The sequence below is a fragment of the Sturnus vulgaris genome, chromosome Z (assembly GCF_052056855.1).
Source record: "Sturnus vulgaris isolate bStuVul1 chromosome Z, bStuVul1.hap1, whole genome shotgun sequence".
Lineage (NCBI taxonomy): Eukaryota > Metazoa > Chordata > Aves > Passeriformes > Sturnidae > Sturnus > Sturnus vulgaris.
In genome coordinates, this window is record NC_142283.1 from 53,330,564 (window position 1) to 53,358,432 (window position 27,869).

General features: G+C 38.4%; 3 protein-coding genes across 7 annotated transcripts in view; 1 reads left to right on the top strand and 2 right to left on the bottom strand.

Annotated features, from left to right (window-relative positions):
• RIC1 (RIC1 partner of RAB6A GEF complex) overlaps positions 1-674 on the bottom strand; it is a 46,497-nt gene extending 45,823 nt beyond the window's left edge. For all 5 annotated transcript variants that reach the window (XM_088156805.1, XM_088156806.1, XM_014876921.2 and 2 more), the window contains exon 1: positions 356-674. In XM_088156805.1, coding sequence (XP_088012931.1) covers positions 356-496 — 141 coding nt within the window. In that variant the 5' untranslated portion in view covers positions 497-674. The remainder of the gene's footprint in view (positions 1-355) is intronic.
• Positions 495-27,869, top strand: part of LOC148219844 (uncharacterized) — a 36,070-nt gene continuing 8,695 nt past the window's right edge. Inside the window, exons 1-2 of the mRNA XM_088157016.1 lie at positions 495-600; positions 664-1,183. Coding sequence (XP_088013142.1) covers positions 495-600; positions 664-1,183 — 626 coding nt within the window. The remainder of the gene's footprint in view (positions 601-663; positions 1,184-27,869) is intronic.
• On the bottom strand, positions 22,545-27,847 carry LOC106853735 (programmed cell death 1 ligand 2). Its single transcript, XM_088156808.1, has 5 exons — positions 27,785-27,847; positions 26,264-26,626; positions 24,917-25,198; positions 23,451-23,591; positions 22,545-22,727 (listed from the first exon to the last, which is right to left on the bottom strand). The coding sequence occupies exons 1-5, from the start codon at positions 27,837-27,839 to the stop codon at positions 22,678-22,680; spliced, it is 891 nt and encodes a 296-aa protein (XP_088012934.1). The 5' UTR covers positions 27,840-27,847; the 3' UTR covers positions 22,545-22,677.

Below are 27,869 nucleotides of genomic sequence, written 5' to 3' on the forward strand. Positions count from 1 at the left end.
TGATATAAAGGGGAAAGACACGAAGCATATATGCAAAATCTCCACACTGTTACAAATACTCCTTATGTTAAGCACAAGCAGAACGTACAGTCTCAAAAAAATTTGCTTGGAAGTCTCATTTTTTAGGAAAAACCGGTGTTAATTGCCAGCAGATTGATATTGCACATTTTCTTAAGACTATATTGCTATCACTAAACATAGTGGATAACTGCTCAGTTTCACAGACACTGGAATATCCTGTTAAGTTAGCATCAAATTTCACAACCGCTTCTGAAAGAAGAAAAAATTAGTAGACGACAGGTCTTTTCAGCTGGGAGAGCAGGGTCCAAGAGCTTATAAAACGATGGATACTCACTCTGCAGTACCAGATGCTTAGCTGAGACGGGAACAAAACTGCGAAGAAAGCTCTCTGGGGATCCGTCTGGATATGAAGTGGTTGCTCCAGGGACTCCAGAGGACACAAGAGTCTCTTGGGCCAGCCGCTAAGGAAATACATGGCTGAAGATTTCCAGAGGAGCTGGCGCTCAGCCTGCTCTAGTCTAGGCAGGGGGAGAGTGGGGCATCAGCGGAAGGAGAGATACAGCGTCCGCGGCCGACCAGGCATAATCACCGGCACACCGACGGGACCCCTGGGCTCAGCACCACTGAGAATGGGGGGCTGAGGCCTCGCCGGTACAGAGGAGGGGCCGTCGCCGCCGGTGCAGGGACGAGGGAGCGCCGCAGCTGCCGGGGGCGGAGGCGGATGCGGGCTGGGCAAGTGCCGGGAGGCCTGCGGGAGGCGGCAGCGAGGGGGACGCGACCGGGCGGTCACTGCTCCGAGTGGGCGCCGGGACGCTGCGGCGGAGGCAGCAGCGGCTCCGCCCTCCCCCGGGTGTTTCGCCCGCCCGCGCTCCGGATCGGTGTCGCCGCTGTCGCTGTGGCCCCCGCCGCCATCTCCTCCCCCTTCCGCTTCCGCTCCTCTTCCTCCTCCCCCTTCTTCCGCTCCTCCTCCTCTTGGGATCCTCCCTCTCCGTCTTCTCTTCCTCTTGCTTTGTACTCTTCCTCTTCTTTGTGGTGCTGCTGCTGCTGCTGCTGCTGGTGCTCCTCCTGCTCCTCCTCCTCTCCCTCCGCTCTCTCCCCTCGCTCCGGTGTCCGAGGCCCTGAGGGGCGGCGGCGGGCCCCGAGCAAACGGAAGTGACGTCATGTAACAACGCGTCAGTGGTCTGGGCGGAAAAGGCGCGGCTGGCGTCGGGGCTGAGGCGGAGTGGGAGAGTGCGCGGTGTGGGGGGCGGAAGGGAAAGGGAGGAAAGCGGAGCTGTAGGGGCAGAGAACCAGAGCCGGGGGTGGCAGGATAAGGAGGAGTGGATCTAAGCTTAAAGAGAGTGGGTTTAGAGTTGATCTGAGGAGGAAGTTATTTGGTGTGAGGGCGATGAGGCCCTGGCACAGGTTGCCCCGAGAAGTTGTGGATGCCCCATCCCTGGAAGTGTTCAAGGCTAGGTTGGATGGGGCTCTGAGCAACCTGGCCTAGTGGAAGGTGTCCTTGTCCATGGCGGGGGCTTGGAACTAGATGACCTTTTAAGTTCCTTCTGACCCAGGCCATTTTATGATTCTCTAATGAAATCCATGTGAGAAAGCCTTGTGAGTCTCCGGTGTGAACATTGCCACTGAGGTGGTTTTAGGGACAACGTGAGCGCAGGGCGCAGTTGCTCGCTCACACAGTGAGTGTGCTGCATCTTGGGTTTGGCATCAGGTTTCTGGCAGGTGCTGCCACAAACGTTTCTCCCAACTGATGAGTTGGACCGAGGATCCACACTGGGTTATTTTTACCTGTTAATCTTGTTTTCATCATTGCCCAAATGCTTTTATTTGCACACTGAGAATAAAACACACTGCTCTCTCCTGCTGGAGAGAGCAGAAGTGCGTGGTGTGAAAGATAAAAAGTAGAAACTGAAACTGTAGCTTTAGAGGTGGTAAATGAGGCTTGTTAGTCTTTTTCTGTAACCGTTAAATAAAAGGATATAGACGAGAACTAAAGGTAAGATCTCCGTGCCATTGCGAGGGCAGTGCCTCTGTTGGAAGGAAATGGCTGTTGGTAGAAATAATCAGAAGCGTTTATGAGCCAGTCCCTCCCACCGCCTGTTGGAGGAGTTCATCTGGACTGAGCTGTCTGGTAACAGGTCTCACTGCATACAAATTACCTGATGTTCTTCAAAGAACATAGGTTATCCAGACACATAAGGCCTTCTTTCTCCCAGCAGCTTTCTGGTTATGTTACCATATGAACACCATTTTCGAGCTGAAATATTTTCATCTGAACACAAGCACAAAAAGAGCAGTTAAGAGGATACATATATTAGAATTCTAACAAAACCATAACATAACCTGGGAAAAAAGTAGTAATAAGAGAACAAAATACCCAGATGTTTCATACCTCAAGCTTTTAACTGGGTGAGTTGGAAATGCCTTAAAAGCAAATTCACCACTCTCAAATATATGCCAACCAGTGCTTTATGCTACAAATACTGTCCTTGCTTTAGTCTTCTGTGAATCCTTTTTGATCCATGTTTTTGACTGCTAGCCTTCTAAATTAGGAAATGGAAGTTTTGTTAGAAGTGTGGCATCATCTCATTTCACTGACTCTTCTATTCCTCAGATTATTAAATAAATGGTACAAAATGCACACTGAAGAGTAGTTAAAACTATAGAATCATCCTTCTTCTAGATTAATTGCATTTAGCCAAGTTATTTTTTCTTGAAAGTAAGGTGAATTTGTGAAAGAAATTCCATGAAACCTATTGGTAAGACACCTGCCTGTTTTTCATACTTGCTTGTAGCTTCCTTAGTTAATGCTGCAGCATCCTAACATGTTTTTGTAAGAAGCAAACAAACTTCCAGGTGTTCATACTTCATGCTGTTCATGTGTGTAAACCAATGCGAGGTTGTGTGCTGAGACCAGCATTAATGAAGGAAACAGCTGCTGCTTTTAATAACAACTACATGGTAGAATTTTTTTGTAATTGTACATGGTGCAAAAAGTAGAGACAAGCTTTTGCAATTTTTGAATTGCTGCTATTGTTCTTTTCTCTGTGGAGAGACATGAGGCACATATTTGAAATTAGAGATAATGACGATGGCAGTATATTGTTAAAAGTGTGACTACCAAAATCCTCACACAAATAATACAAATGTGATCCAAAGTATGTAATGGTTTTGGTACATTTTTGTAGGCTGAATCAAGAAAAAATCTAAATGCCTAGAATGGTAAATCAGTAGTGATAGACCTTTTCTAATAATAGGCTGTTTGTACTTGAATAGGAAAGCGTTTCTGAGTGCTGTGGTATGGGAATGTAACTCGTAATACTCTAGGATGCAGAAGTTGTGTAGAAATTAAATGTGTACTGTAGAACAGGTTCAGAGAGTTTCTTGAACAGCTCTGTCAGTGGCTACCAAGGCACAATTACAGGAGATAGTGGCAACACAATGATAACAAATCTCAATAGAATTGTGAAAGCTCTTTATACACAAAGGTCCACTTGTCAGTTGTCATCAACTTCACCACGTTGAAAATAAGTCATGATTGCAGCTGCCTATTCAGTGACAGTCATGTTGTTTTGGAAACTGCACTCCTGAGATTGTTGTGTCCTCGTAAAGAAGGGCTCATGTGGAGCTGTGGGAACATCCAGGGATGTTGAAATGTCATAAGCCTAGGTATATAAATTTGGATATTAGCAGGCTAGTGAAAGGAAGGAGGAGACACTGCTGGTCGCCAAGCAGATCTGGAATGAAAATATTGGACAAGGTTATCTGTTCTGTGTAGTTTTCTCTGTTAAGATTCCTGGTGTTGATATGCAGCTGTTGCCCTGAGTTGTCCTTCAGATTGTGCAGCTAAATCTTACCTAATGTGTCTGCAGCCTTGCATGAGAAGTGACAGTGTCAGTTCCTCCATGTTAAATTTAAAAAGAATAATTATTCCTCCCCCACTATTGTCACTACTAGCAGTATAGCTCAAAGTAAAAGAAGAAAACTCACAGAAAGACTCTTGGTGAGGCATGATCAGAATCAATGTCATAAAGTTTTTGCCATGCTTCTTACACGTGCAGGCATTGAGTTAAATAAAACACAGAAAGTGTGTGACGGTGAGTGAGCGTCTGTATTATGTACATTAAAATGTCTTCATTAAGTCATCTTCACTTTGTAAAACCGGTTGTGGCATAAATGAGTCTTAAACCTTGCAGCTTTCTGCTGATGAAAGATGAAGATTGCCATAGACTAGCCTGTTATTTAAACTGCCCATGTTGTTAATTGTCCAGTGATCCATGAAATGGATATTTACATTGAGAACAGTTCCAGATAAACAGGACAAGGTAGGACAAATATTTAAATCATTTTCCCACAGACCACCCACAGAGATGTTCTCAGAGGGTGAATTATAATGGTTGTTACCATCCTTAAAGATGAAATCTAAAGAAGTATCAAAATAATAATAATATCAGAAATTTTAAAAAATCCCGAACACTCCAAAACCAACCCAGCAAAAGGAAAGACCACAAGAAAATCTTACATATTTTAGAAGTAAAAGGAAGAAAACTGAACAAACAGTGGATTAGATGCTAAGGCTAGTACCAGCTACTTGCTTCTAGTTGGTAAAGAGGAAAATCACTCTTGATTGTTTCAGACAACTTCTGAACTCAGCCGAGAGAGCTGGAAGGAGTATTCCTGTGAAGAGGCTATTAGGAAGAAGGGAAAGAACAGTTTATTATATTGTTCCTACTCAATGCAGCAATTTGTGCTTAGGTACGGTAGATGGCCTGAAGTACTGGGACAAAAAAAATTCTGGAGCAGAGTAAAATTAAATTTACTTTATGACAATTTTCAAAGTTTTTTACTATATACCCAGCTGCCTTTAAATACAGTAAAATTATAATACAGATCTAATTTTGAGCTAAGAAAGTGCAAGTAATAAAATTAATTAGACAAATTCTACCTAATTTTTCTTGCAATTAGTCACTCACAAATGGTAAAAAAAAAATTTGGCAATATTATTTGTCATTTGATAATTTTTTAATTAATACAACTAATAATGTTTGGTTTCGGATCATTCTCTGACGATATGTTATGTACTGCTATCCATTTTGTAGTGTATTTCGCACGTATCACACAGTACCATTTCAGTTTTTGACTGAACTATTTGTGTGACCAGCAGTATAAACCAGCAGTTTTAGAACCCAGTTTCCTGAGTTCTGCAACATTGTGCTGCAATAATGTTTTGTTTTGGGGTTTTATCCCAGTGGGTAAACCAAGCAACTGACAAAAATTGTATTCTAGATTTCTTAAATGTATATATTATTGAAAAGTGGCTTTCACCAAGCATTCAAGAACCTAAAGCTAAAATTTGCAAGTTTACTAGTGAATTTTAAAGTGGATAAAGTTGTGGTTGTGACTTAGTTGGGTTAGAAATCAAATAAATTTCGGCCCCTAATACTTTCTTTTGTTTAATTATCTCTGAGAAAATAGGAAGGAAAATCATGACAGAGCTCGTTCCATGCAGTAACAGCCATACCGATATATAAAGCCAGATTAAAAGGGAAACAAGTATTTCAAAGTTTTGGAATGCCAAAACCGTGGTGTATCAGATTTAATATAGCTAGTAGAAAATTTGCAGGAAATCTAGGTTCTTCACATTATACAGCCTGAGGATTTCAATTTGGTTTTCATAATTGCTGTAAGTTCAGTGGAGGAGGGTGTTGAAAAAAAATCTTCTATATCAATAAAAATATCCTTCGAAATACAGTCTGTTCTTTCAGATCTCATTAGCTGGGTTTCACTGACTGGTGAATATGCTCTTAGTTTCATGTATAGCTTACCACTGAAGTTACTTGTTTTGTGTACACAATTACTTTGTCAAAAGCCTTTGTGGTTTCTGAATACGTCTAGAGAGCTGCGTTCCTTTGATATTTGATACTAGGAAGACAAAACATTCAGAATCACAGATCATTTTTGAAGTCTCAGCTTTAGAAAATAATTAAATTATTTTAGATTCTGGAACACCCTGTGCTGCCTCCTATGCAAAGCACCAACATAATGAACTGCAAGTCATTTAATTGGATTGGATCATTGCTGCTCAATAAAGAGTCTGTTTATACTATATATGACTTTCTAAGAGGAAAAAGGGATTTTAGAAGGAGCAAACTGACTCTGGTGTGCATTTACTAACATAATTTTCAGTATGAACCAGTGCTGGAAAGACATTTTATATTCACTGTAAACAAACTTCCAAAGAACCATTCTGCTGTGTGTGGAAAGAAATTAATGAAACTTTTTTGCGGTGATAACTGCATGTTTTTACCATGTTACACCATCTGCGTGAAGTATGGGCTACACAGTAGGGTTAGAGTGTATTAGAGGGATATGGGAGTAGCAGACTGAAGAGTTTGAGAGATAGGAGCTATTGCATATGCAACGTTTCATATGCATATGTTGGTAGGATGGCCTAGACTTGTTATATATTATACATTTAAATTACTGGTTATACTAGGTGTTTCTGAAATGTTGTGAACATCTGCATTATTGTATAATCTGAATTTCAAAGGAAATGCACTTGAATTATATTGCTATACATATTATAGCCATACATGTTATCCATAGCACATGTGTAATACAGTGTTACCTGTAATAGATCATGCCTCAGCTCTACTGATGAATTTGAATGTTTTAGGTCTGAAGGTGAACAGTAAAGGACAAGAGATGCTGGAGGCAGGAGTATGATCTGGCAGTCTGTTGAACATCCTCTGCAGCATGGAGCACAGTCTTTATCCAAGAGGCAGGGTGACAGGATGTAAAACACATCCACAGGTTTCTTCTTGAGCAGATGTAAGGATCAGGTAAAAGAAAGAAAGAAAACACTGGGATTTTCTTCTATAATCTTAGCGGATATTAACCTTTTCTTGTCTTCTGTGTGTCTTCATTGTAGGCAGTTACTTGGACTGAGGTGTGTATTAAATAACCTCTAAAAGTATGTTAAGGTGCAGACAGTGTTTAGCAGTGCCCTCTGCAGGCTTTTTTCGTGGTAAGTTGAGAGAGCTGTAATAGCTCTGCTCTCTCTTGATTATGTGTTCATAGTGGTTGAGCTGGTTCTTTTAAATATTTTCCTAGCAGAGCATCATCTGAACTTTGGAATTTTATTCCCAAGCTGCTTGGGAACATACACAAGAGAGCTGTGATTCACACAAATTACACGCTTGTTTCAAGAGCCTGGTTTCTTACCAGTTTTTGTGTTACAACCATACAGAGTCCTGAGCAACAGGAACTCCAATTACCCTCTCTCTTTCCCCTAGAAGCTTATTTCTGTCTGTACTAACCTGGCTGTACCTGAAATAAAAAGGTGATCAATTCAGCTTTTGGTTCTTTGTGAACAATGATTACACTGAAAAAAAATCATCTTTTTTGTAAGGACCTTGTGTCACTTTCAGCCAAGTTGAAATAGAACTGAAATAGAACTGTCCAAACATCCCTAAAATAAAATATAACTGCAAGTACAATGGAAATTGCCAGTGTCAGAGAAGACATCATATTTTGAGCTCTTTCCTATAGAAGTCCAATGTAAAAGAAATTATTTTCAATTTTTTCATTTTTTACCTATTTGTTAATAATCTATGTATTATGGCTTAAAGTACCTTCCGGTTTGAGGACCGAACTTGGGAATAATTTCTCTCTTGGTAAATTACATGAAAATTGATTGCTCATTCCAAATCATCATTGATTAAATGGTAATCCTTTCAGTGCAAAAATATCATCACATAAAATAGAGCCTTTTCATTACTGTATTTATTAGTAAATTGCTCTCATTCCTGACTGTGCCCTGTGCATTAGGCAAAGTATGTTTTCCAAGTTTGAGGCTCAGAACAATGAGGACAGTTACAAGCCAAGGGTTCTGTCTTCTAGTCTGAGACTGTGCAGGGACATATTTGTGGTTTTAAAAATGTCATCGAAGTCTTTGTTGCTAAAATCTTATTAAGAATATGTGCATCACCACACCTAAGTGTGTAAATTATTTAAAGGGACAGATCTGAATTTTTTTGTCAAGCAGAAGCTTCTACTGCAGCAAAAAGTGGAGATCTGAAGTGACAAAAGATGTAGCATCAGAACTAGTTGAAAATAGACACACAAAAAAACAGTGAATACTGGCAGTTATATTCCTAGATAGAAGTGAAAAATATTAAATAACCTAAATGAAAAATAAAACTATTAAATAAGATTGAACTTGAAAAATTATAGAAAGTTGGTTGACTTTATCCACATTTAGAAAAATCTGTAGGTTTTCTGTAGCCTGTTCAGAGGTTTGATATTGGTAAATCAACACTGTGTGGAGCTGTAGAGCTTTTTCTCTCTTAAAGGAGATTTAAATCGGCATCACAACAGCAAAGTAAAAAGGAGAAGTGCTGTATGAACTTCAGCTTTTAGGGTATACTGCAGTAGTCACATTTTTTCAGTCACTGAATCATGCCAACTTTTCAGCAGTTCCTTGACAGAGTTAAATAGATATTTTCGTAATTGTAATCAAAGCTCTCATTTCCAGTTAATAAAAAAAAGAGGAGGATTTCAGCTTTTGTAGACAATACCCACAGAAATAGGGAAGCAAATTGGTTGAAATGCTGGCAGAAAAAAATACAAAGCTTAGTTGTTTTGGTAACTGTTATTTAGCGTTGGATGCCAGTTTTTCAGTTTGGATACTGCTTTATGACTTGGTTATTACTTAGTTATAGTAAATAAATAAGGGCATGCAGAAAACTTTCCATTACTCATCTCTTTAGGCATCGTATGATGAAACATAGCCACAGTTATTCTTAAGTAATCACGGGGAACACAGGTCTTGGAGTGACTGGCTTACAGTCTCATTAAGAGTATCTATCAGATATTATTAAGAATACTATATTTCCATATTAAGGATTGTTATTCTGTTTTACTTATGTAGGTACGTGAAAAATTCTGACCAACCATGAATATATTGAAATTGTCTCTGTGACAGGAAATGTATGTCTTACAGAAGTCAGATGCAGGCACAGGAGGATGTTTAGTCAGAAGACTCATTTAGCAAGCATGTGCTTTAAGTGCCTTAGCAACTCATATTGGCTTCAGTAGTATGTAAATAGTTTAAACTGTTTAACTACGTACTGTGTATTTTGTACTGTGACATACTGTACTGATCAAAGGTTCTTATTTAGAAGTTAAGAATCAGTGAAGCATGCTTTTAATGCACTCCTGAACTACAGCTATAATATCAGCTTTTAACCACTTTTTAGTCACTGATGTTTTGCCCTAACAGATGCCAGCTCAATATTACTCTACTGATGGTAATAAGAACAGTATTTTGTCAGTAAGTTCAAAGTGGTCTTGTCACATGAACGTAGTGGGCTTTTCTGACCCTTTGATGTCAACAAGGGCAACAAGAAATGATTAAAGACCTCAGGACTGCAGGCTGCTGAGTAGGATCTGACCAAGGGTTAAATTCATTGAAAAGAACGTGAAAAATTATTGTACATTACATGAAAAGGACTGCCAATGTGATTGACGTATGTGAGTGAGGGCCTGCATGTATGTTGCTGTTGATCAGACAGAGAGGAGGAGCAGGATCAGGCCACCTGTGTGTCCATGCTTGTGAGAGTGCAGTTTCTGTTTGCATAGGAGGCCCAGAAGGAAGAGATGAGGGGGAAACATTGCAAAATCTATCAAACTTGATGATATGAACAAGAACTGGTATTCACTGCCCTTTCCAGTATAAGACCTAGGAAGTATTCAATGAAGCTTGGCATTTGGTGAGGTACTAAATCAACAGAAGGACTAAATCAGTGTGTTCACTTCTTCAGTAGGCTGTTCCATTGCAGGTATGTGTTTTCTCATCATTTTATGAATTTTTCCCAAATCAGTTCATCAGCCAGTATATATTGTTACTTGGTGAGTGTGAACAAGATTTACTAAAGGTTAAAAACCATAATGCCTAGAATGAAAATCACTGTCATTCCTGTGTTGCCTCAATTTGAAATGCATAATACATAATTCACAAGCATTCCCCAACATTAAATGGGGTAAAACTTTAATCCTTCAATCGCGGTATCCAATGATCCTCCTTCAGCTTTTACTCAGGCAACACATTTCAAAATGGCATGTTTCGTTCTTTGATAGAGTATCCGTTTTATCCTGAAACCTTTTACAAAAAGAATTCTAATTTAAATCTGTTGGCATTTAAAAAGCAGAACTTTCATTTACTCACCAATTACAAATTACTTTTTGATAGATGGATTTGCAAAATTTTATTTTTTGTTTAATTCCTCTGACAGACATCTGAGAGCTTATGAGAAGGCACACAGGCAAAACTGCTCTTGAAACCTTGCTTTATGAGCTGGAGGAATTTACCAACTTGCAAGGCTTGTAAGCAAGCACAGGATATTCATGAAGTCAGTAGAAAAATTAAGTTTATAGATCCTGTCCTACATCTGTTCAGTTTTGGAGCTGCTGTTGAACATAGATACTTGCAACCGCTCAGCACTCCTCAGGATTTAGCTCTTTGTAAACGTGGCAAAACCAGGTATGCCATTGCTCAGCAAAATCTGGAGAAAAGCTATATTTAAAGGAGTGCTTGTCTTGAGTCATAACATTTTTGGATTTTTGAGGCTTTTATATAGTCGTTGAAATTCTGAGATTTCATCCCTCCTTTCTTCTACTCCCACTAAGACATAAATTCCAAAGTAATATTCCTCTTGCTGAGGCAGCAAACTGAAATTCCCATGTTATGGGCAGAGTCCTGTGCTTTGTTACAAAGGTCCTAAGAAATTTCTAAATGTGACATGCAAGTCGGAATTAAGGAGCTGAAAACTCAGCTTCTGCCAGTAAGATAACGGAGGTGCAGTAGCACAAGATTTTGCACCAAGAACAGGACATTATAATTTCAATATTGACAAACCTGGTGGAAATACTGGCAGTCTGGTGTTTCAAGATGTAAATGACAGGTTAAACACGAACCTCCCCCATATAAGTAGCACTGTTTGGTCTCTGACCAGGGCTAGGTGTCATTAAAAATGTAGGAACACCAGACCTAGATTCCAAATTTCTCTTGTGCAAAGTACATATTAGCATGCATGCAGTGCTGCTAGTGCACAGCAAATATTCTTAAAAAGAAGAAAAAACACAGCAATTTTTTTTAAAGAAGAAGAAAGATAACCTGATTTTTTCAGTGATATTGTTGTTTTCCCTCACTGTTTCCTATGAGAAGCAACTTCAGCTGTATTTCTCATGGCATACAGAAACAGCCTTCCCGTGCCCCCAATATCTACGTACCAAGTACAGTCCCTGGCATCACACGGCTTATCTGGTTGTATTTATAAATTCTGAGTTGAAATGGCATCTTAGTTAAATAGCATAAAATATTTACATCTCTGTATTAGTAAAATAAAGTCTTTAGAGACTTACTGGCAAGAAAGGGATTATTTGAAACATCAGCCTGCCAGTGGTACTCTGACTTGGTGTTAGTTATATAGGTAAAAATGTTAACAAATATGTTGTAATTTCTATTTCCCCCCTCCCCCCCCCCGTGGCTATTGGCACATACGGGTCTAGAGAAATTTGAAATACAAACTATTCAGAGGAGGGCAGCAGGAGAGAAGAACCAGACAGCAAATAGGACTGAAAACCTTTACTAATTTAGCTATCAAATTCCTGATTAAAGACCCCCGTTTGAATCCTGTGACTGTTTGAGACACACAGTATGCCAGCACAGCAGTTAAATAACTGCATATGAGTACAGTTTGCTTAACTGTTTAACTATTTTCGTTTCATATCCTCAGGCTGCTTTATTCAAATTTGTTTTAGCATTTTAGCACTGTATTCTCTGTTGGGGTAGTGGAGATGATGCAGGAAAGTATCATATTTATTGATTATTAGTTATCGTAATTTTGTTTTTTAATAGTACTTGCTTTGCTCTTGCATTTTGTGGTTTGGTTTTGTTGTTTTTTTTTCTTTAGTTGGTGAGATCTTGTTATGAGATACTTTTTATGGTTCTCCATTATTCTTGTTGGTAATAGATCAGTCTGTGGTAACTGTGCTGATGATTTATTTAGCTGCAAATCACTTGGCTCTGTACTCTGTGATACTTTGTATAGCACTATATTTTAATTTGAAGGCCTTGACTGAGCTTAATTATTCAGTAAAGACACAACTTCTGCAAAAGAGGTGTCTAGAACTTGCTATTGCTTTATCAGCCCTACCAGTCTTTTGGTTTGCTGACTTGTGAGAAGCAGGAAAATTGCAAAGTCACACTATCTATCTGTCAGAAGCAGATGTCAGATGACATTTCCTTAGATATAACCAAGTTTATTTTAGAAAAAATATAATACGTAGATAACTAACTTGAGATAAGATCTGTCAGCAGCATTGTGGTCAGTTCAGCAGAACTTAAGTGTAAGAGAAGCTGGGACAAGGTTTTTTCCTTGATTAATGCTTTCAGAAAAACAAAAAAATCTTGAGTGGGTGCAGGGGTCATGTCAGCTATATTTCTACTCAGAGTTTTCCAAATCTCTGCTGATAACTCAAACTGTTCTGAATTTCACAAGGAAAACGATAATGCTGCTGTACGATGAAGAACAACTGGAAATTAACTGACTTAACTTTTGTTAACAGACATTTAGATATGAGTATGAACAAATATATTTGAGCATCTGTGTTTCTTTATTGCAAAAGAAACTCCAAACTGGTTTATATTTAAAAATAGCCATATGCAGGGCCGTGGTTAAATACTATAGTTAAAGCAGGAGTAATATAGTTACTCTAGAAGTGGCTGCTCTAAAAGTAGGACTTATAGAGGACATCCTATTCTAGTACAAAAATGATTGCTATTAAAACTAGGAATATTGAACACAGGATGTGTTATAGAAGGCAATGGACTCCTTATTTTTGGGTGGCTATGTCTATCAGAGGGCTTTGGCTACCCTGGCCAGCCTCACTGATGACCCCAGCAATACATCCTCTGCCCATGGGCCCACAAACCCCCCCTTAAGTTCATGCCCAGGCACCCAAGCATTGCCTGAGATGAGCTGTAGGTAGGTCTGTGCTCAGCCTTGTCCCGTGTCATCCTGACTTGCTGCCTTTCCTGACTGGGCCATTGGTGCATGCTGTAGATTGTTCTATGTCCAGACCTGGCTGGCTGTGCCCAGCCGGATCTCCTGGGTGGGTCTTGAACTTGTCTCAATCACCTTGACTGAGAGAAGGGGTTGTTTAGAGATGTGTCACCAACCCTCATCCTGCTTAACCTTGGTGTTAAGCCCTGCTGGGGAGGATGTGGTGCTGAGGTTGCCCTCTGTCCCTGGCTCATTGAGCAGCCCTGGTCTTGCAGCTCACTGACAGTTTACCTTGCAAGGATAGTAAAACTAGTTACATGAGGATTGTAATGGAAATTCAGAGATGTGATTTATTTCTTTTATGTCCTTCAGTCTTCTTTTATTAAGGTACATTCTTGCCTTCTCCATCAGTAAAATATATTTGGAAAACATTTTTAGATTCTCAGATAGGAGATACTGTGTTGATGCTTCAATTAAAAAACAGACTGTCAGCTGATTAAATCCCTTTTTAAGAAAGCTCTTACTTCTTGTGAAATAGATCAGATGGCAAATAGCAAGATTCAGTGCAAAAAAGTAGTCAGTTTCTCAAGTCTTCTTAGGAGAACTCACAGCAAGGATAGAAAATAGAGCCAAAAATAGACCACCTTGATCCTTCTGAAAGTAGCCATCTGAGTTTTCAGAAGCATAGTCAGCTATTTTCCTACTACTTTTACCTGCAACTCTTTCCCAAAGTTCAAATAAATATAGTACTGTGATGGTGGGGTGTATGTCCTGGTCTTTGTCTGCCGTACATCAGTGTGCTTCTGTAAATATATCAAAATGTAGTTTGCAGCACTGAGATCTACAGGTATCAGGTTTTGGAGGATAACAAGCATGACCTTATCATTTTGTCCTAGCTTATGAAAATCCAGAGGAAGAACCTCTCTTTTCCTGAAGAAACAGTGTCTCAAAAGTTTCAACTCCAGGAGGGCTGGTGTCCTCGCAGGTATAGACCTCAGGCAGTGTTAAAGAGGGTTTCTGTGATCTTTAAAACAGAAGTGCAGAATTGAAGAAGGTCTCAATTTCCACGTCCAGGACCTCAATGTCGCAAGACTCAGGTCATAAAATCCCTTTCATGTACTTACTGAGCTCTGGCTATAGATGTTTTGCCTCTACTTCTTTCACTGAAAAGCTTTTTCTGATCTTCCCTTCTCTAAAACTCTAAAGAAGTCTAATCGCTACAGTGCATTTAGCATACAGCCACTTTATACTTTGTCTCCCTGCCACTATTGTCTTCTAAACAATTCCTTTCCATCCTGGTGGAGTATTTCTCCAGTAATCTATGTGAGATAATTCACATAACAACAATCCTATCTTCACTTGGACAGGCAGGCAAAATCCAAGGAGTACTCAAGTACTATACAAAGGACAATGACAAAAAGAAAAACTATGCAGGCTTGGAAACAGGAAATTTAATTATCTGTTATGATTACACTTTGAAATAAGATATCAAGGAGCATGTAATAAATGTAACCCAGAACTGCGGCTAAGTCATATATGCAGTTGGCTGCTGTTACTGACAGGGTATTTGTCATGGGCAGAATGGAGTCTTTGCACAAGGTTGATCAAGGAGAGCGTTCCTTTCAGTGCAGAAAGGATAAACATGCTTTCTAAACTCCTTCTTGGAGTGGAGTCTTGGTGTGCTGGATCCAACCCTAGCCCCAGACTTGGTCAACAGTTTATTACTTTATATTATACTTATTTCTTTACATTTATTTTATACTTCACACTTATTCCTTTACGACTAAAGGATTACATAGGTGTACTTGAGCCTTTACATGACTTTGTCCTGAATGATTGAAAATGGCAAATCAAATATCATTATATAAATAAATGATTTCTTCAAATTGATGATGATGATAATGAAAATTATTAGACTAAAAGATCTTAATCAGAATTACTTGGTACACAGTATATATAGCTATAAGTACTAGTACAATGCACTATTTATTGAGGCAATATTGTATCAGTTATATTGAAGTTAGCAAAATAATAATTAAGTAGATATTGATGTTCCCCACCTATACCAATGACCACGGACACATCTCTTGCTTAGCCATTTTGCAAAACTGAACAACTATGTAGAAATGAAGTTTGAGACTTTTTATTAAGGACCCAAACAGTCCTTCACACACTCTAGCATAGTGGTAATTAAAACAATGGAGTGAGTAGTCTCTTCTGAAGTTAAACTGTTAAACCTGTGTTGAGAGAAGAATGTAGAAAATAGAAGTAGATGTAAAGACAGTAGAAATCGTTCCAAGTCACAACATATACTAATCTTCATCCATCTTTGTGAAATTTCATTTAAATACGCTTCACAGATGGGAATTCACCAGATTCTCCATCTCTTAGGTTTGGTGAATTAGATTCTGTGCCTAGTTTTGAGCATTTAACTAGTCCAGAAGCAGGCTCTAACCTCTGACATCTTCCCCAGTATCTCAGAAAGGCCTACCCTCTGTGGCTTGCATTTTACTTAGCAGCTCTTCAGGAGCATAAAGTACATGCATGGCAAACAGAGAAAATAAAAAACTTTACATGGAGATCTTAATATGTTGCTTCTGCTCAATAAATTTTCATCTGTCTTGCCCTCTCAGTTTTCTTACCAGTCTGAGGCAGATATGTACACTAAGATTGCAATATTTCGAGGATGTACAGAAACATGGCTCAGCAGTTATATTCTTCTTATATGAAATGGGAAGTTCCTTGAGCTCCCAGTGCTTCATCTGACTTCATTATTTTCACAAACATTCTGTGTCCCTCTTGAAAAAAAGAATTGTTGACCTTCTCCTGTTCCCTGTTCTCACCAACAGCTTCTCCTTTCTCAGTGGCTTTCTCGAGTTTATACATCTGTTCACTGAAACCTAGCCTCTGTTTTGCCAGGTTTGCATAGTTAAGACTGAAAATTATCTATTTTACTTCTGTAAAGAGTATGTTCATCATATCACCTGAAAAGAGTTGATTTCATACAGAAATACTGTTATCAAGTATCACAGAAATCCTCTTCCTGATTTTGTGATTAGTTGCTAATGTTGTGATTAGAACCCCAAATTTCTGACCAGATAGATTCCCCACCTCACCAGTGAAAGCCCCACTTTCACCAGCTGAGACTCAAGTAATCATCTCACCCTATTGCTAGAAAAACACATGTATAAGGAATGAGCTTAAACCCATTCTGCAAATTTCTACTGCATCATTCCTTATGTAAAAAATGGTTTCTAATGCAGACTTTGCATGAAAGACGTTTCACTTCTCACTTGGAAAAGCCCATTAAGGAAATGTGCTTGTGAGTAAACAAATATTAGCTGCTGAAAAAACACAGTGAAAATAAAACCAGAAGTAAACTCAGCAGTTCTTTAAAATCAGCTTTTAACAATATTTGCACAGTACCCATCTATTTCAGCTATGGTTTACCATATGGCTGCATATTGATTTTGAGTGAAATATTACCAAGCACTGGCTATAAAAAGGTATTACAGAGCACGCTTGAAAATATGGTGAGGAAAACCAGGATACCTCGTTGAACAAGATCGTAGTCATTGATCGGGGGCTATACTTTCAGGCCATATGTTCCTCAGAGTAAAAAGCAAAGCCAGGTAATTACAAAGGATATGGAAGTAAATTTGAGTAACGAGTTTACAGTCAGAGGTCATTTTACGTTAGAAGAGACTTCTGAGGTTGCCTAGCTGTTCCCCATCCCCACAGAAAGGAAAGACAAGCTTGAAGTTAGACTTATCCCTATAACAGTGACCCTTTACTGTAAAGTGGTGGTTTGTAAAACCTTTCTCTGTAACTATTTTGTGGAGTGGGAAGACAGTGGTTTTGGTGGAAAACAGTATGGTTTGGTGGAAAACAGAAGAAATTTTGTAAGAAAAGATGACTGCAGTATTTCTTAAGAAAGAATAGGGGTTTCTTGACATCCAAAATTCTAAAAGGTATTTCCAGTTTCTCCCATAGTCAGAATCAGCTGGTCATTTTTTAGTATGCAGACTTTAGTCTTACAAAGCATTTAAACTGGCTGTTAGAAATATCTCTTCCACTTGTCTTTTTCCAGAGATGTTAACCTTCTTAATGTTAACTGTTGCTTTCAGACATGTCTGTGGTAATGGGAATCAAGAAAATGGTATGGGTTTAGGCTGCTGCCAGTATGAAATTGAACTTAGTAAAAACAGCTAATCTTATTCTGCACTGTGCTCTTAATCACAGACCAAGCTGCAACTCACAGCTACTGAAAACGTTGCAGTTGTGGGAAAGCTGAAATAACCTACTGTAAGCCCTTAAAATCTCTGGTAGATATCAGAGGTGAGGAATGAACAGAAAGACTAATCACCCAATTTGCCAGTTGCTCCAGTGCTAAAATGGCAAGTATCTCACTCATACATAGTAGATCAGGTCAGTGGATTGGAAAAGTATGTTTTCCTTAGCCACACCAGAAAAATTAAATACTGGAAACAAACTTTTTCTCTGCTCACTTGTGAAAAATGGTCATCACTGAAGTTCAGTGAACTGTTTTAGGTGACTATAAAACACTGAATAGATTCTTTGCACATTTTCACACGAACATTCCATCAACTTCAGTTGAATCCATACTTTTTTCCAGTACACTAAGATGTTACTGGTTAGGACATGCACCTAGTTGAGACAAATGTATGAAGATGAATAGTGGCGGTACATATCAGAAAGTATCCTCTCTGCCACTCAAAAATGCTAGATGACAGTACAAGTAAGTCATAAAGTCAAACTCTAAAAATACCTAATAGTTTTATGGTCTAACAATATCAGCTCTTGACTCGCTGTAAAGTTCAAAACCATAAAAAAACAAAAAGACACCACCACCACCAAACAAAACCCCCCAACAATCCAGTTTTTTAAAAATCCCCCCCAAAATAAACAAAACAACAGCAACAACAACAAAAAACAACAACCACAAACTAAACACAGAACATCCCAAACAAACAGAACACAAACACTTCAAACATTTTGCAGGCAATTTTATCTGTGTGTGAAAACTCACTTCAGCTGTTTGGATGTAACAGCATGTAAAATGGTAGGTGAAGCAGAAAGAACAGAAACTCATCATATCACGCACATATCATATGCTCAGTGGTTTACAGTAAAAGACAAGTCTTGCATGAATTCAGACATATATAGACTGGCCAAGCTGCTGACAGGCTGACTTTCACATACTCAGATGTGACAGTCAGCTTCATAAGCATCCAGCAAGTGCTGGTGAAAAGAGAAACTTGTGAGCCAAAGTGCATTTCTACGTATTATAGTTATTGCAGGAAACAATGCTATTGTTGCATTCATCATGAAATGGAATGGGTAGAGCATAGGAGTGTTGTGGAAAACTGAGCTGCCTCTGCCTAGGGATGCCAGGTGGAACCTTTCAGTGTACAAACCAGTAAGAGGGAAATCAGGGTTGCGTTCGCCATGCCTGTAAAATGGGCATGAAATGCTACCCACACCTGTTCTTTGCTGCCCACACCAAGGCAACAGTTATATTATGTTGTACTCACCAGTGTAAGATAATGACAGGAGGACTTCCATTTCAGTAAGGAACAATAGTACCATAGTCCAATTGCAAAGACTATTGCACTATTACTATTTATGTACTATTTATGTTCATCCACATAAATTCAGTTTTAATTACTTACATTTCATATTCATGATGAAGAAAAGAATTCGAAAAATGCAAAATTAACTCTTTCCAGGAACACAGTGGGTTAGATTTCGCCATGCCTGACAGAAGGGCAAGGGCTCATAGTTCTCATCTGAGTACAAATCTGGAACAGAGAAAAATTGCTTGCCCTTATGCACTGACCCTTCAATATTGCTAAATTGTGCAAGCCAGGGCCGTTCCCAAGCTGCTATTCCATATTAAGCTAACCAATGCTTCAAGAAGCTGCGTCTGATTCTTTGACATTTGCCTAATTTGCCATGTCAGCAAGGACATAGGACATAGCAAGCCTAGTGCGGATTTGTCTCAGCTGAATCCAGTGACTATAAATGGGTAATTAAAGGTAAAATACATAGGTATTAAATTACAGATGATGAGAGAGAGATTCGTTTTTCTCTTCCACAAGTAAACTCGATGGCAGTTTGGCTTTTTGAAATCACCTATCCTGATGAAACAAGAGAGGATGAATGCTGATGTTCTGGTACCATAGCAGCACTGTAGGTCCACTTTTTGTGGAATAAATAACTGCAAAGTGACACTGGAGAAGCTGTTCCCATCCAAATTCAGAGCAAGTGCTGTGAAAAAACTTAATTCAGTGGAACTATTCTAAGAGCAAGATCATGACAGAAGTAGCTTCCGTGGGAATACTTTTCTTCAATCTTGTTATCTATCTTAGTAGAAAAGACAGTTTACCAAAGCCACTGATCTTTCAAAACAGCATGACAGATCTTACCCAGTGCCCTTGCTTCACTATCTCATGACTATCTAAGAGGCAAAGTTGTTTCGTTTTGGATGTTTTTCAAAATCTGGCCTTCCACTTTTAGGAAGTAAAGCAGCCTAGCGTGGAAAATACTCACTTCTTCCTCTGAACAAAGGCAAAATTACTGTTTAAAAATAACCAGAAATCTGCAGAAATCTGTCTGAGCTTTATTTTCACTTTTGCTTCCAAATTCCTCCTAAATAAAATTCTGTTGAATAATCAGTTCAAATTTGAAACTTCTTACTGTAATATAGTATAGTATCACAGTTCATTGTTTTTTACCGGACTTACTTGTGAGGATTTTTATAGACATGAAAATTCTCTTATGCAACATAATGTTGATTTGTTGCTGACATTGGTATTTTTTTTTTTCTCTCCTTTGATTTGATTTCAACCTCATATTGCTCTTTTGATATGAAATATCTTCTATATGTTGCAATAATAGTGGGTACTTTTGGTAATATCCAGTTTAATGTGTTAAAAATTTGGAAATGGGATATGGGCATGTAATGATGTTTCCACCTGAAAAGTAATTGACATAAGATACAATTTACAGATTTTATTCAAATTCCACAAGATATTTGAATCCGAGCACTGTTCCTGAGACTGGAACAGTTAATAAAGGCATTCTTAAACAAAAATCCCTTGAACAACAGTAAGTCCAAAAGTAAAGTTTATCAAAGGCACTCAAATGACCTCTCCACAGTGGTAAACCACACTTCATGACAGCGTAGTTCCCAGTAACTTCAAGAAGATGTGGTATCTGAGGAGGCATAGCTTTCCATCATTGCAGTGCAAATACATCCCCATGAGTTCACTGTTTATCCCAAGGCTAAAGTGCTGTAATTTTCTTCTAAAGTCCCCCAAAACAGATAGAAAAAGTGCAAATTATGGCATGTAAGATGAAGGATTTTCACAGACCCACGCTCCCACTGTCTCTTGAAGCTGTGGCAGTTTACAAGTATAAGGCCTTAGTCCAAGAGTTAAAATCATTGCCTTAAAGAAAGAAAATGCAATAGTATTAGTTTAAAATTCTGCAATGATTTAAGAAAATAAAAAGCCTGATTTTAACAACTGAGTGGTAAAAAGTGAAAGATCAGTCATCTGGATCATGCTGAAGTTACAATGGCTCCTTAAAACTGTCATAATTTAGAATTACGATTTACAACATCTGCTGCAATATTTTCTGAGGAAAGAATTATCTCTTTTATCTGTAGTCCAAATTCTGCATTTTCTATTACAACAAAGTTATCACTCACTTTCAGCCATATAAATGAAATAACAGAACTGAAATCTTTCTAGAGAGCATCTATGGTAATGATTGTCAGTAAATCCATGCATGTGATTAAAAATGTGTAGAACTGGGACTTCAGTGATGAGTTTAAGTGTCCTACATATTCAGTTCTGATACAGCTTGAGCTGTAAGTTAAAACTGGTAACATTAACAATCCTTATTCCTGTAACCAGAACTGTATGGGTCATTTCCAAGGCACTGTAGTAAAGTATCTGTGGCTTTTATGCTTCAACTACCTACTCATCAAGGAAAAAAGGTTCTTTCCAGGGTTTCTTAAAAATATGCAATGCTGAGAAATATAAATGTTTGTCATCTGACTTACAGCATGTGGCAAGTATGACAAAGATTTTTTGTAATTAAAATGAAGAAGTAAAACTGCAAAGAGTGGCTTAGTCTGCTTTAATTTCTTAATTTCACTAAGTGCACAGAAGAGGCTACAAAGCGGAAAAAAATCTACGAAAGTAATACAAAAAGCTAGAGGAAGCCAAGCTATGCTTGGACAATATGCACTGGAATTATGTCTGGGCATGCACTAATGCAGTCCTCCAGAATGCTGCTTGTCTTGGGCTTGTGTTCATTAGTGCATGGCATGATGCCACTAAAGTTTCACACTGTCACATGAAAAATAAGAATGAGACTTTGACTGCAGCAAGGTTTCTGGAAGGTAAAAGTGTCTTTCTTAAAGTGTTATTTTAACTGTAATATCTACTGATGGCAGCGGATCAAACAGTTAGAATTAAGACGCAAACAGTTGTCATCAACCTGAGGTGATTTGGAAATCAGTGATTTCATGCCCTCTTCATCCAATCTCAAGCTTTCATCTACAAAATTTATTTTTTAAGCTGGCGACTTCTTCATGTATTCTTTTAGTAGTGAGAAACATGGGGGTGGATTTTCAAAAAAAATCCTGTCTTTAGGAAAGCCCTGAGTTGTCTCTATGTTCCCTTGGTTAGCTGCATCACAGTACTACTCCATTTGTGCTTCTTGGCAGCCTCAGGGCTGACCTCAATACACTATATGAGGGTCTGCATGGACACTGAGGAATTATGGCTGAACCAAATACCTCTGTACGTAACAGTGGCCACAGCCTCTCTCCTCACAGTGCATTAACCTGTGAAATTTGTCTGTAGATAACAATATTGATTTATGTAAGTAATTGTATTAAGTGTATTAAGACTTTTCTTGTTGTTTTCTTGTTGTTTTCTTGATTTATAATTTTCTATGGTGCTACCTTTTTTTTTCTTTCAGTTCAAATTTAGTACAGAACAGTTAGATGCATCCTGACGGTTTTTTAGGTATTATCTTCCCTCTGAAATGTAAAAATTCCTGAATGTCTAGGCAAGTCATATTCTTATAAGACAAGAAGTACCCTAGGAAATGATAAAATATTCCAGATAAATGAAGTATCATTTTATTTGTTATTAAATCCTGTAGCCTGATTCAAAAATATAAGACTATACCCACAATAATCTTGATGCTTTTCAAAACAACCAGTTTTCTGTGAGCATCCTTCTCAACCAGGTGTATGCTGAGCTATATATGAAAGCTCTTGGTACCTTAGTGAAAGGGGTCTATTTATTCATATTTTATATAAATATTCTATTCTATTCTATTCTATTTTTAACATATTTATAAATTTTACATTGCCCAAGAGAAAGTCAGAACTTTAGAAAGTGCATTTTTAAAAAACTCATTAAAAAAAAAATTCAACTCAAAACTACCCTCTATTTTGACGTAACATTATTTAGGTTGCAATCTACATATTTTTTAAGATTTTAGGTGTAAGAAAGAAAAATCTGTAAATATAAATTTTAAAAATTGCTTATGACTTACTGTTATCCTTTGCATTAGGGTTCAGTTTTCTTTTCCTGTCTGTTGAAGTAAATATATATAAATTTAGCTTAAACATTTCTAGATTTGAAATAAGCAATAAAATATAAAAAACTTTCAGATTAAACTGAGTTGTAAGCACAGTTAAGTTTATTATTAAATCATATAAAATAAATAAACTTCTCTACATTTCTTTTACAAAACTTGAATCAAATTCTCAAGTCATAATGTTAAGACTTAATGTTATGACTACAAATACATTTGTCTGGTTTACTGGAGCCTGTTCATGTGCAAGAAAATACTAGAATAATAGTCTGTTTCTTTTATTACTTTTGCACTACTTCACATGCAAATAAGGAAGAAAATACTGTGATAGTCCTGTATCACACCATTTTTATTATAGAGCCATAATGGAGTTGAAAAATAGGGTAGTATACTATAGCCACAATGTCTTTGTAGCTATGAAGAAAAACTTCAAACTATGCTTTTACAGTCCTCCTTACACAAGGCAAAGTTTGTTTCAATACTAACTGACCAGTTTTAAAAATGTATCTTTCCATACACCTTGTCTCATGTAGGTAACACAGGGAGGAAAATAAAGTCCAACTCAAATTATCCAAGATCTCATTTTCCACTCTCTTGTCATCTAGAAATAAGATGTGACCAAAGTCATGCAAGTGTGCCTAGAGTTATTAAAATTTCTTAAAGGTTGTTCACAGGAAAATAGAAACAGTGAAAAGTTTCACTATCAGATGTAAAATGTACCTTTTTTGGGTTGCTCATTCTTGAATGATCTTCTCTTCTGAAATATTATTAGTGCAGAGAAAAGGACAGCTACAGTCACACATGTGGGGATGATTAAAGAGATCAGGAATTTTTGTCCACTACACTGTCTACTCATTAAAGCTGTCAAAAACATGAAAGGAGAGTAAATTTATAACTTACAAAACAGGCATTGTTTATCAGGTTATCAGTACTGTTTCTCCAAAGTCTTGCTCTGACTGAACAAAGGTTTTTTAAATGTATCAGCATGGTGATTTACACTCATTTTATTAATAATTTGTTCTGAAATATTACTGTAAAAAGCCTTACAAAAAACCAGTCAGATCTCTCATTTGCACGGCATTTGAGTCTGATCCTATTGGCATCTGCCTTTGAACTACTTATATATATTGATAAGACCCCCTCTCAGTCTTCTCTTCTCCAGACTAAACAGTGTCTCCTCACAAGAGAGATGCTCCAGGCCCCTCATCATCCTTGTGGCCGTCACTGAACCCTCTCCAGGACCTCCTTCTCTCTCATGTCCTGAGGAGCCCAGAACTGGCCACAGCACTCAGATGTGGCCTCACTACTGCTGAGTAAAGGGGCAGGATCATCTGCCTTGACTTGTTGGCAATGTTCTTCCTAATGCACCCCCAGGATACCATTTGCTTTCTTGGCTGGCTCATGAAAAGCTTTTTGTCTGCCAGGACTCCCAGGTCCTTCTCTGCAGAACCACTTCACAGAGGTCAGACCCCAGCCTGTGCTGGTATGTGAGGCAATTCCTCCCCAGGTGCAGGACCTTACACTCAGTTGAACCTCATTAGGTTTCTGTCTGCCCAACCCTCCAGCTAATCAAGGTCCATGGAATGGCAGCAGAGCCTTCAGATGGATTGGCCACTCTGCCCGATTTAGTATCACCAGCAAACCTGTGGAGGGTGGCTTTGATTCCTTTGTTCAACTTGATAAATTTAATAAGCCCAGACCCAGTATAGATCCTTGGGGAATGCCACTGACAGCAGGCTTCCATCTGTATTCTATTCCTCTAATCACAAACTTCTGGGCTCTGTTACTTAACCAGTTCTTGATCCTGTTCACCTAACCCATGTTTCTGAGCTTACCCATGAAGATGTTATGGGCAACAGTGTCAAACGGTTTCCTAAGTCATGGTAGACAACTAGATAGAACAATTAAGTAGGAGACTATCAGGGAAGATACCCATGCAGCTGAAAAATTTCCCTCTGTATTGGAAGGAAAATAATGAAAGCTACCTTAAAGTTAAAATATATAGAAAGATACAGACTGGTTTGTTGGAGTGGAAGCTAGTTAAGACTTCAAAGACATAAATAATATGACTTGTTCTTTTTCCCAATAATCAATATTACACTGATTTCTAGAAATGAACTCCAGTGATGGACCATAGCACATGTATATATGAACACTGTTGTGTACAAGTTCAAGGTCATACAAACCTAAAGTGGAAATATGAGCTGAAGTTTCTCCATTCCGTTCTTTATTCCAGAAGACACAGGTGTAGTTCTCACTTGTATTTGTTTTGAGTGTCAGGATGCTGGTGACATTGTAGAGGCCATCTGCAGTCAGTGTGTAGGTGGTATTTGCAGGTCCACTGATATTGAAGTTCTTGTTTTGCCAGAAAACATCTGCCAGAGGAAAGCCTTCTGACTGGCACATAAGAATAAACTTGTCTTCACCTGGTATTCTCATTACTTGAGTGTTTATTCTCCTGTAAGATGCTGCATAATAAGTTGTTGAGTGAAATTGCTTTATGCAACAATAGTAATTTTTCCACTTCACTTTCCCTGCTTCCCTTTAATGCTATGTATTGTCTGTCTATATCTGTGGGACGCTTATTTAAAATGTTGAAGGATGTTTTGTAGAACTATGCAAAATGGATTATTCAATCCTTACAATGTCTACAGCAAAAGAAGATGCTCTAGTACTTTATACAGGGCAGCAGTTTACACTGAATTTATAATTTATTAAGACAGAGGAGACAAGTGGAATCTTATGGGACTCTTATTTTCACTTTTATAATATGCCACTTCCAGAAGGGCTGATTTTTATGTCTGTTTTACCATAGCTTATAAACAGTGTAATATTTTCATCATAGTAGAACAAAATTTACTTTCAAGAGGAACTAATGTGGGTCTTAAGAAGGTCTGTGCCCATTTTTGTATTTGATAAAGATTGCTATTTAAATATCTGGGTGGGAAAAAAATGCTGCCTTGCATCACACAGGCATGCAATTAGTGGAAAACACCAGAAATCTTTCAAAGATCTGGTCTGTCATTCTGTCCAGTAACATATACCTTTATTACTAATGCCCACTTGGCTTCAATGAACACAGAAAATCACATGGCCTTGCTCTGGGACCTGCAGTCAGTTGGGGAATCCCCAGTCACTTGGCTAATTGCAGCAGGGTTCGTAAATAAAACAAAGCATCTCTGAGAAACTTTTGGGAATGACCAGAGGGTTTCCCAACAAGGCCAGAGTTCAAAGGAGAGGAGGGAGGTGGCACCAGAGAAGAGGCTGTAGAAAGAGGGGGAAAAGAAGAAGGATGGAAAGAGAACAAATGCTGTCCCTCCCCAGGACTGGTAGTTCCTGGAGGAGCTCAGCTGTTGAACCAAAGGCTAGCCACCACAAAGACAACTGCTGTGGTTCAGCTGGGGGCTGAGCACAAAGTCTTGGTGAGACGATTAACAACAAATTCCTAGAGATTAACCAATTTCTACCAGCTTGTAAGAATTTAGTAGAGATGTCTCAATGAATATACACTTACATTTAATTTAACCACTTACCTTTTACTTCCAAAGCAATGTACTTGTAGTCCACGCCCTGGTAGTCAATGAGACAAAGGTATGAGCCTGCATCTGTTATCTTCATGTTGGTGATCTGAAGGATGGCTCGTCCCAAGTTCAGTTCACTGTACAGAAGTGATGCTCTTCCTATGTAATCAGGATGTTGAGATTGACAGAGTGCCTTCCCATTGAGGAATGTGTACACCTCTTTTGATTTCAACCAGCCCTGCCTTTTCTGCTCCCAAACAACACTCAGAAGTTCTAGATCTACTGAGCCATTCACGGGGAATCTGCATTCCATGGTCACATTGCTCCCATACTCCACAGTGTAGAGCTGTTGAGGAACTTCAACTGTAAATAAAGCTATGTGAGGAAAAGAGAACAGTTTTATTTGTTTTATCAAAATATGTTCTGATTTTTTTTAAAATTTGGGCAAAACTGTCAGATAGTATACAGATAGTATACAGATAGTATACTGTATACAGATAGTCAGAGGTGTATGGTTACTGATTTGATTAAAAGTTTTAAGTATTTTTTGTTCATATTCACACTAGTATTTGTACCATAAAGTAATTACAGTAAACTATCTATATTCTGTATTAATTACAAAATGTGAAAGATAAGGGCAAAATGACCAAGTTTTTGGGGTTTTTTTTCATATTTTATGAATAACTTAAGGCTAGGCCAGTGGTTACATAGGAACCATTTTTATCCAACTAAGATATGGTCTCTTACATGTCCTAAGGTTGTAGGAAAGGGAACAATTAATTGTGGAAACTGTAAATCTAATTTCATTATCCTTCACAAAAAGAAATACCAGTGTAGTTCCTGTGAAACAGAATTGCACTGGATAAAGATGTATAGCTCAGAATTGCTGTGTAGCAATTACAGTCTCCACAAACCTGGAACCATGTGTGTATCATTTGATCTCATGCATTTTCTCAGATACATGCAACAGTATTACAGAAAAGATATCAAAATAATCTTAGCCATTGACCCAATCTGAAATTAATGTTGTTATGAATAGGTTGCCATTCTAAAGTGTACTTGATATGGCAGAGTTATTTATGATACATCACTCAATATACCTTGTTATTACTTCCATATTGGATGTACCATATATTGGTAGACAATTCGGAGGCACTTGGAAGTGTTGGTAGTGACATTCCAAAGAGAAGTCCATGCAACTGTGCCTTCTTTTTGTTGTACGTGTCACTCTGTCTCACACTGAGATTGTTATGCTTCCCAGTGGGCATTGGTTGCTTTGGTCATCCTCCTTCTCACAGCCCACCACTGATGCTGGACACCTCAGCTGCCAATACACCATATGCTAAAGAAGCCTGACTCTGGAAAGTGACGGACACCTGTGCTCAGTCAGTGCCAGTGCCTTCTATAAGATGGAAAGCAGAGGCTTCAGACATTACTGACCATTCATGAAAGTATTGCTGGAGGTGCTAAAGCCCACATACTAAAAGCTGCATGAGTTCTGCTAGTGGAACTGAAAGGCAATTTCTCTCTTACCTGAAACCATGGAGAACTGTGTTTCCAGCAATAATATTGTGAAGATCTGGAACATTTTCTCAGGTAGATCTGAAATAAAAGAAGG

What these genes read in the sequence shown, in the direction of transcription:
- LOC106853735 (XM_088156808.1), bottom strand. Translation starts at nt 27,839, where the DNA reads ATGTTCCAGATCTTCACAATATTATTGCTGGAAACACAGTTCTCCATG. An exon ending in CATTGCTTTGGAAGTAAAAG is followed by an intron (nt 25,199 to 26,263) that starts GTAAGTGGTTAA and finishes CTTATTATGCAG; the next exon opens with CATCTTACAGGAGAATAAAC. An exon ending in GAATGAGCAACCCAAAAAAG is followed by an intron (nt 22,728 to 23,450) that starts GTACATTTTACA and finishes TTACTTCAACAG; the next exon opens with ACAGGAAAAGAAAACTGAAC.